Source organism: Benincasa hispida, chromosome 5 (assembly GCF_009727055.1).
Source record: "Benincasa hispida cultivar B227 chromosome 5, ASM972705v1, whole genome shotgun sequence".
Taxonomy (NCBI): Eukaryota; Viridiplantae; Streptophyta; class Magnoliopsida; order Cucurbitales; family Cucurbitaceae; genus Benincasa; species Benincasa hispida.
Window position 1 is genome coordinate 36836044 of NC_052353.1, and position 9817 is coordinate 36845860.

General features: G+C 32.0%; 1 protein-coding gene and 1 non-coding gene across 2 annotated transcripts; both read left to right on the forward strand.

The window, feature by feature from the left end:
• The first annotated feature begins 2541 nt into the window (after positions 1 to 2541).
• On the forward strand, positions 2542 to 2615 carry TRNAN-GUU. Its single transcript has one exon. It is a non-coding gene; the product is annotated as a tRNA-Asn (tRNA).
• Positions 2616 to 4972: 2357 nt separating this feature from the next.
• LOC120077052 (leucine-rich repeat protein 2-like) lies at positions 4973 to 8296 on the forward strand. The gene is made up of 7 exons (XM_039030893.1): positions 4973 to 5480; positions 5599 to 5731; positions 5841 to 5912; positions 6371 to 6514; positions 6599 to 6670; positions 6765 to 6836; positions 7841 to 8296. The coding sequence occupies exons 1-7, from the start codon at positions 5402 to 5404 to the stop codon at positions 7905 to 7907; spliced, it is 639 nt and encodes a 212-aa protein (XP_038886821.1). The 5' UTR covers positions 4973 to 5401; the 3' UTR covers positions 7908 to 8296.
• Positions 8297 to 9817: the final 1521 nt, after the last annotated feature.

Below are 9817 nucleotides of genomic sequence, written 5' to 3' on the forward strand. Positions count from 1 at the left end.
TTTCTTTCTGCCAACGTCATCTCCTCCATATCTGGATTTCAGGATATTTCATATCACCTTTGTAGATTTCTAGACAACAAACAAGTCGAACAGTGGGTCTGTCATGTGGTCGAGCAGGTGGTCACATATAGTTTTATTGTCCTTCTTGAACTTTTCAATATCCACAGTTGGAATTGGATTGAGAAAAGTATCTTTAGAGGTTGCCAAATCAGTGACGATAGAAGCATCCATGGAGGGATCGACATCAGTTTTGGATTTGGCAAGGCACTCCATGGTCAGAACGTAATCAACCTTCAGTTGTTCGAAGACGATCAACAACTTCTAGGATCAAGACGATAATTGGCTCCATCAAATGGCTCCAATTTGGAAAGATCTAGAAGAAGTTTCCCAAATTTGATCGACATTAATATAATTACTTTCAAATTTTTAGTAATCGTCATATTCGGAACTTATTTGTTGTACCATGGAAATCATTGCCTTGAAGAAAATTTTGTGTGACTGTGGTACGAATCGTTCTTGTCCGTTGCTCCCCAAGGTTTACACAATACCCACTTTCAAACATGCAATCGTCGCATAGAAGATTGGAATCAGTAGAGAGAAAAAGAGTTGCTCATAATGGAGATGAAGAAGAAAACAAAATGTGATCTTTTCATATCTGGAAGGCTCATTTTCAAGAGATTGAAGAAGATGAAGGAAGAACGTTTTGAAAAAGAAATTCCAGATCTGGAAATAATGGCACAATTAAAACTCTAACGTTTTTCTAAAAAACAATGAAGTTCAAGGGTTTAAAATGAAAATAAAACAAAAAGAAATAATTTTTTTTTTTTTTTTTTTTTGCATAAGCGTGGTTGACCAAGCCCGCTCATCCAACCAAACGGCGACAGTGGCAGCACACGTGTGTGGGAAAAGACCCTCTACTACCCTTCTATCCAATTTTGCAAGTCACTAGAGGTACTCTTCTATTATACCCTGTAGTCACTCCTTAACTCTACAATGTGAGATATGAGAAGGTGGAGTTCATTATGTGACTCTCTTATAGGCCTTCGGCCTTGTTAAGTGTGGGTTAGTCCCAATAGAATTTATATATATCAAATTTATGTTTAAATTATTTGCAAACAAAAAGGGCATAATTAATTTGTTTAATTGGGCATGTATTAGGGAAACGTTTCAATTAGTTTGAATAGAACTTTATCCATCCACCTTTAGGGTTGTCATATCGATCATATACCCATATATATTCAAGTGGTCATCCATCCAACTCTAAAAGTCCACCGACTTCCAAAAATTCTTACAAAATGAAAATAAAATCAATTAATAATGGGAAATAACCAAGTCAAATCCCTTTCGAGAACTTACAACCCACATGGCGTGAGAAGTGGATTCTTCATTGGTCCGACAAAAACAATGAAGTGGAAAGATTCGAATTTTTTACCTCTTAAATGATATGTCTAACCCAATTGAGCTAGGTTGAGACTAGTCATTTCATTATTTATGTACTACCTACAACATATAAATTAGCTATTAGTGTGTAACGTTGTTGTTGTTGTTTAATTTAACGTCATAAGGTTAGAAAATAATTATAATTGTTTCCTAAGTTTAAAATATGGTTAAATTTTTTTGGGACAACTTTGCACAAATGTTTTGGAAACAATTTTGATACTTAAGATATTGTTTGATAACCATTTGGTTTTTCTCAAGTTTTTGTAAATTGCTATTTTGATATACTTATAAAAGTTTATGACTTAAATTGATAAAATTATTAGTTCAGAGTTTTGAAGAGTGGATTTTACCTTAGCATAATAAAGCAAAAAATCAAGAAGAAGCGTGATACGGGCTGAAGTGGCAACTAAGAACCAAGATAGGCCTAGAAATGGGGGTTGGCTTGGCTCAGCGTGCTTGACCTGTACCAAGGTCGAGACCGAGTCTTGCCAAATGTCCAATAGGGTATGCTTTCTGCATGCCCCTACTCACAAAATCATTTTAGGCCCAAAATGTGAGAGTATCGACCAAGGCTGAGACCGACTCTAGCCAAATAGGAATTCGAACACATCCCTTGGCTCATTAAATTACCTAATCATCCTAAGGCAACTTCGAAACCCTAGGGAACAACCTAGGTCAACTTTCTCTATAAATACATCATTATATCTCTATATGAGGTATTAAAACTTTTGACTTCTTTTTTATTTTATAATTTTATTATTGACTTAGGTATCAGAGCCTTTTTTTCTTTGTTTTGCAGCTCATCTCTTCCCTACATTATAAATTTAACTATTGGTGTCATGTAAGGTCAGTTGTTTTCCCCTCTGTCCCAAATTTTGCATCAACACAAAGTTTTAATTCGTGCATCCAATGTTCAATGGGCTTAAATTGGTTTTTTTTTTTTAGTATTTTTATAGAAGTTCAGCAACCAAAATAAAAGATATTTTAGATTATTTGATAGATTGACCTAAAAAGTTGGGTCAAAATGTTATTTGATCTGGTTTTTTGAAATAAGGTTTTATAATCATTTTCAAACTTTATTAATATTCCTTCATCTCAGATGCTGGAATAGCTCAGTTGGTTAGAGCGTGTGGCTGTTAACCACAAGGTCGGAGGTTCAAACCCTCCTTCTAGCGTTGTTTCATAATGTTGGAAATAAAATATACTAATATAAGTTGAAATAAAAATCTTCTACTTTAATATTCATTTTTTTTATATTTAAAAAAATTCATATTATTCAAAACAAATTTGAATTAATAAATATTTTTAAACTATTTTTTTAAGTTTTAAAATTGATTTTTTGATCTCTGAGTGCAAACTTTTGATAGTATGAGAACAAATAATAGTTACATTTATAAAAGAAAAAAAGTACAAAACATGTACAAATAATAAATTGGGGCCTTTTTAAATATAGTGTAAATAAAGTGTAAATATTTTTAAAAAAATTCTATTTATAAGAATTTCTCTAATAAATTATTATAAACCTACTCATTGGTTTACATAAAATAATCAATCAGTGTCTTGTTTGTTACTTTACCAATCTCTAAATTGCTTGAACATTTAACAAATTTTTTGAACCTCAAAAGTAAAGTCTTCATTTTCACTTCTTCAATATGTGAGGAAGAATAGGTGAATCTGAATGTATACAAAAAAGAGCCACAAAAGCATATAAAAAAATTATAATAATATTAAAAATCATAATTGAAAAAGAGGATATATGTTAAACAAAAAAGAAGAAGAGGATATATGATAAACAAAAGAGAGAGATAAATGTGATATTTCTCACATTTCAAATCTTGAGATAATGCCTAAAAAAAAATACCATAATGCTACAAATAAATATTCTACAAAAATGAAAGGAAAAAAATTAGAAAGAGTGAGTTAAAAAACTAAATTAAAAAATAAAAAAGTAAAAGAAGAAGAAATTTGAGAGAAGTTACTTGATTGAAAGAAATTTAATTTAACTTTTTATAGGGAAATTTAAATTTCAAATCAGGATTATATTCTATTTTCATTCCAAACAAATATATTTACAAATTATAAAACTATTTGAAATATTTTTTTTTAGATAAAATGTATCAATTGCTTTTTTAATTTCTTTAATGTCAATTACTAATATTTTTAGATAAAATGAGATTTTCATCTATGATTTTTTTTTAGATAACTTGAGATTATAAATAAAATCTAAATCTAGAATTTTTTTATAAAAAATTTTTATTTTTTGGAATGTGAATTATTCTTAGATAAAATCTAAAAAAAAAAAAAAAAACCTATTATCACTTCAACCTAATGCAAAAAGAGAGAGAACTGAAATATATATATATATATATATCTATATATATATATATATATATATATATATTCTTATTCTTCTAGATTTTAGATCAGATACAAATTTTTCTTTTTTAAAAAAATTAACGTGCTTATGTGATTTTTTAAGATTTTTATTATGTTTTTTTTTTTTCTTTTTAACATCATATCCATATTATATTTTAGATTTAGATTTTATTTGAAAATTTCTTTAATGTCAATTATTATTATTTTCAGATAAAATGAAATTTTCATCCCTGATTTTTTTAAGATAATAGGAGACTATAGATAAATTTAGATCTAGATTTTTATTAGAAAAGATTATATTTTAATTGAGTTTTCATAATATATATTTCGTTCATGGCCCCTTTTCAGATTTTAGAAGATAAGAAGTAGATAGTAAATAGATTTATTTTTATTATGTTTTATATGGTTTTTTTCTTTTAATGTAATTTAAAGTTTTATTGTGTTTTTTTAATTTTTTTTTCATACCCAAGTTGGGAAGAGGGGTAAAAATAAAAATAAAAGAAAGAAAGAAAAGGGAGAAGAGATAATCATGAAAATGAGAATTAAATATGAAAATGTAAAAAAAAAAATCGCAAAATATTTTATTTAATATTGAAATGTGAAATTACCTAAGATATCCCTATAACCAATCACTAAAAGTGACAAAAGGGGAATCAAAAGTTTTTTCCCATATATTTTTTAAAGCAAATTTATAGTTTGAAGAAAGAAAATATAGTACTCCCATAATATTAGAAGAATTTTTTAATTCAAATTCATTAATTTTAATAATATTCACATTAAAATTTACACATTTATCAAATAAACGTGGAAAAGAATTCTATATTTCATAACTCTACATCTACACCTCTTAAAAGATTTTGTTTTAAAAAAGTCGGACAAATTTCATTTTCCTAAAAATTCACACAACATGTTTGATCTTACATAACATACAAAAGAAGTTAAGGGATGTCCTATTCACATTCCATCTTAACCATCCATGCTTTACCAAATAACAGCAATGAAGAATCAAAAGATTCTTGTAAAAAAAAAAAAATTATTATTATTATATATTTTTCCAAAAGGAAAAAGAACAAATCAGGACATAATTAGTCCCATTTTCAGACCCAAAAACTTTTTGACTTTCCAAAGACCAAAACCCCCTCTTCTCTATGTTCTCTCAGTCCGCCGGTTCCCCAAAGCAACGCCCTGGAAAAGAAGAAAGATTTGTTTGTTTGTTAGTTATGTTAACGGCGGTGGGCCCTCACGGCCGGCCCACCACCACCAGTCACGCGGCGGAGCTGTTTCCTCACCAACTGAACCCACCAATCAAAACCCAACACCCAACACCCAACACCCATTTCTCTTTTTTTTCCTCTTTTCTTCCCTGTTGTTGTTGTTGCTGTTCTGTACTCTGTTCTGCCTCTTAAAAGTGTTTCTTTCTGATTTCTCTATCTTTCCCTCTTTTCTTTTCTTTTGACTTGACTGATCGATCTCTCTGAGTCAGATTCCTCTTCAAATCCCACTGTCTAGTCTGTTTTTGTTTTTACCTCTATTTCTCTTCTGGGGTTTCTTCTCTCTCTTTATTTTCGCTTTCTTCTCTCTCCCTATGGCTTCTCTCCCTCTCCTCATTCTTTTTCTCCTTCTGGGTCTCTCTTTTTCCCCTGTAATTTCCACTAATTCTGAAGGTATACTTTGAATCCAATTGAATATCTGTGAACTGTTTGATGTTTTGCCTCTATGGCTTCCCCCCGCCCCCTTTTGAGCTTTTTCTTGCTCATTTTTTGGTTGATCTTCTGGTCTCAGGAAATGCTTTGCATGCTCTGAGGAGAAGGCTGTCTGATCCCACCAATGTGCTGCAGAGTTGGGACCCTACGCTGGTTAATCCTTGCACTTGGTTTCATGTTACCTGTGATTCTGATAACCATGTGATCCGCTTGTGAGATTCTTCCCTTGTGTTTTTTTTCTTGTATTTGTATATGGGTTTCTATGATTTCCTGTAACATGGAACATCGTTGAAACTGAATCTCTTTCCTCTGCGTTTTCAGGGATTTGGGAAATTCAAACATTTCTGGGACTTTGGGGCCTGAAATTGGCGACCTCCAGTATCTTCAATATCTGTACTGCTCTATACATCATCATTTTGAGAATTATTTATATATGTGTATATATATTTTTCATGTATTTGAGTTCTTCCATTTTTGATATATTGTAAAATTTCTCTATGAGCTGACATGTTATCGTCCCTATGATAATTTGAGATGCACGTAAATTGGAGAAACTAACAGAAGAGTATAAGATCTGGGTTCTTTGAAAAGATCTGTGAACATGTTAGAAATTCTTAGCTTGGAGACAAAAAACCTTCTTTTTTCTGATTTGCTAAAGAATTATTTGAAGCAGTTTTGCAGACATGCTTTGTAAATTCGATTACAGACAGAGTTCTCTTTAATTTGTTTCCCAATCCACAAATGAAATTAGGTTAACTAGCTTGAGATCTTAGCTTCTTTATGGAAAATCAATGGTTTTGCTATATTTAGCAGCACTACTGACTTTTGACTTGTTTTTCCATGCCCTGCAGGGAACTCTACAGGAATGGGTTAAATGGAAAACTCCCTACAGAGCTTGGTAATTTGAAAAACCTTGTGAGCATGGACTTGTATGAGAATAAATTTGAAGGAAAAATTCCGAAATCTTTCGCCAAACTCGAGTCACTCAGATTTCTGTAAGCAATTTTCGAACTGTCAATGAAAAGTTATGCCCAACTCTCTGAAATAGTATCTAACTGGGGTTCAATTTGTGTAAACAGACGGATGAACAACAACAAGTTAACAGGATTGATCCCAAGGGAACTTGCATCACTCTCTAAACTCAAAATTTTGTATGTTTGGTTTAGAAACAACTGCTTTGTTTTCTCTAGTCTAACCCTCTTCATTTTATGGAAAACTAACCTTATCTCTTAACTTTTCCTGCAGTGATGTCTCAAACAATGATCTCTGTGGAACAATTCCAGTTGATGGCCCCTTTGCTACTTTTTCAATGGAAAGGTGAATCTCTTTTGATTTTTGTTCTGCTCTGAACATATTATAAGAATAAAACTACTCCATAACTAATATTATATACATATCTAGATTTGTATTAATGTACCCATATAGAAGAATGACAAATTCTTGTCTGGCATATTATCTGAACCTAAATACTTGGATCACTGGTTGGACATTCGTAGAATTTTATTATGGCTGAACAACCATGGGCCAAACCCGAAGCAGCGATACAAACATGGTGACACATTATTACTAAAATTTTAAAACACTAGAACACTTTTATTAAAATATACATAATTTAAATATATATTTTACACAATAGGGAATTTAAAATATACTTAAAAAATTGATGTGTATTACTCTCAAATTTTATTATGACTTTAGAGTAGGTTAGGTATCTTAACACAGAAAAGTCAAGGAAACAGAAAGAAACACAAAGAAAGTTGCAATAAATCATCTCTCTCCCAAAGTCTCACTAAAATGATTCACACTTCCTAGGTCTCTAATTCCTTCTATTTATGATCAAGATATCCCTAGCTAATAACCACTATCTTCTTACTGATATTATACTAATCTTTCCCACGTCTCCCTAACTGGTACTCTCACAGTACTATTTCTCGATTTATCGTACAAATATTTGACACATACCAAATAAGTGTTGAACTCTTGAGTATGTATAATTAGTACCTTACTCATGACAACTGTGATACCAAGTATCTGTTGGAGTGTTTGAAATGTCTCAGACAGACTGGTTCCCTTATTAAAGTATTCATATTTTATACTTCATAGATCATAGTCGTCATTCTTCTTGATCGCCTTTGGAAATGTTTGTTTTAGTTCTCGAGAATTTCTGGCCACTCCTTCCCATTTTTTTCTTGCTTGTCACCATGACCAATCAATCCTGGAATACCTGAATACACGTTCGAGTGAATAGCATGGCTGTATGACTTTCTGCTGTGATAACAAATTCTCAGTTGATCGATTAACTGTACTTTTCTTTGCTGCAGTTATGAGAACAATAGGCTGAGTGGCCCCGAGTTGCAAGGACTTGTACCATATGACTTTGGATGCTGAACTGAGCTGTAGCTCGTTGATTCAGACGTGAAATAGCGCTTGGATAGTATCAGGTTCATGTCAAAATTATTGTTCCTGTGGTAATATCACTGCATGTATTGAAAAGTACTGTAAGCAAAATAAGAATGTATAAGTTTCAATTCTTAATGACGACTAACGAGAATCAATTCTATTATATAGTCGTCCAACTTTGCTATTTCTTTTTTCCCATTTGTTGAGATGAAGCAATATGCTCAATATTGTAGTAGTTCACTCTTCAAGCTTACAAGTTACCATACCCCTGCAGAAATGGGAAGTCTGGCATTTACAGCCATCTAAATTTATATTTCAGTTTTCAGAACTCTCCCTCTAAAAATATGTGTAATTTACGAATTTCAGTCTGCCATTTATAATATTGCTTCCATCACTTTATAGGGACTTTTGTACAGATTTGAGGTTTCATTGATTTTTTTGAAATATGAAAATTTTTGATTTTTTATAACAAGGTTTTCTAACCTTTTGTGGGCCCCACTAAGTCGTCTTATTATTATTATTATTATTTGCTATTTTCAATCTAATTCTAGTTTCAGCTCACTTTCTCGCCCTTATTCTAGTTCTTGCTCACTTTCTAGCTATTCTATGGTTTATCACTTTCTTGCTCTTGTCCTCCATGCTTAGTTCGTTTGGTATATGGAAAAACTCAGTTTGTCGCCACTTACCATCACACATTGTTGGAGGAAGAAAAAACAACTCTGTCTGTTGTCACTGTTGTCATTTTTATCGTTGTCGGAGATGAAATCAGTGATAGGAGCATTGTCATCATCGGAGATGGAATCTAGAGAAAGAAGAGATAAAGGAGATTTAGAGAGAAATAAAGCGAGAGTTGAGAAAGAAAGAAAGAGAATAAAATATTAAAAAAAAAAAAAAAAACTGTTTTAAAATGGTTATAAAACCTTATTTTGTGAAGATCATTTTTTTGTCATTGCTTGCATATGAATAGAGGTATAAAATTCAAGTCCATTGGATGGATGACCCAAAATTGGGGGAGAAAATGAAAATTTCCCTCCCTTTTAAATGAGGTTTTTTCTATCATTGGTTGACATCATATTGGGATGAAATATCAAAATAGAACCTTATACATGCGGATTGGCCATCACTCTTGCTCTTCTCTGTCTCCATATCTCGCTCTCTCAACCTCTTCTTTCTCTCGATTTCCTCTCTTACACACTCTTGAACTCTCAACCTCCTCTCTCTTGATTTCCTCTCTTGTACTCTCGCATCTTGCTCTTCATTATCTCGGTCCACTACATCTAACGTTCTGATGGTTAGCAATGACACTTCTGCAACGTTCCAATGGTTGGCGACAAATGGAGAATGACCAACACAAATGGAAGAAGGAAAATTGAGAAGAAGAAGAGGAAAAGGAAAAAAGAAAACTAGGGATAGTTTTGTAACTTTGGCTCATGATGATGCAAGCAAGACAAAATTTTTAAATTTGAAGTAGGGCAAAAATCTTTAAATGGAAGTAGGGCAAATACCATTTTGGAGTCTAAGATGAGAACTTTTAATCAATTATCTCTATAAAATTCTTTTATGAATATAGAAAATCATAGAGTCGATCATCCAATTAGAGATATTTGAATCTAATAAATGGACAACTAAACCATTAAATTGGGTTAAAAATATCTTTTAACTCAAACCAGTAAAGTGAATAGCTAGACCCACCTTGAAACTTTTTAAGGGCCTGTTTGGGGCCCAATTCCTATGTGGAGAGATAATATAGCTCCTATATCACTGTTTGGTCCACTGATATACCGTATCTCATTTTTACTTCCTTCAATAAGCGCACGGTAACCCTCATTTAACAACTTCTCACTTTCTCCACCCCCACTTCCTATATTTCCTCCCTTCTCATACTCGACCGTCACTCT

Coding starts and splice junctions, on each gene's coding strand:
- LOC120077052 (XM_039030893.1), top strand. CDS start 5,402: ATGGCTTCTCTCCCTCTCCTCATTCTTTTTCTCCTTCTGGGTCTCTCT. Junction 5,732..5,840: donor GATAACCATGTGATCCGCTT/GTGAGATTCTTC, acceptor CTGCGTTTTCAG/GGATTTGGGAAATTCAAACA. Junction 5,913..6,370: donor CTCCAGTATCTTCAATATCT/GTACTGCTCTAT, acceptor CATGCCCTGCAG/GGAACTCTACAGGAATGGGT.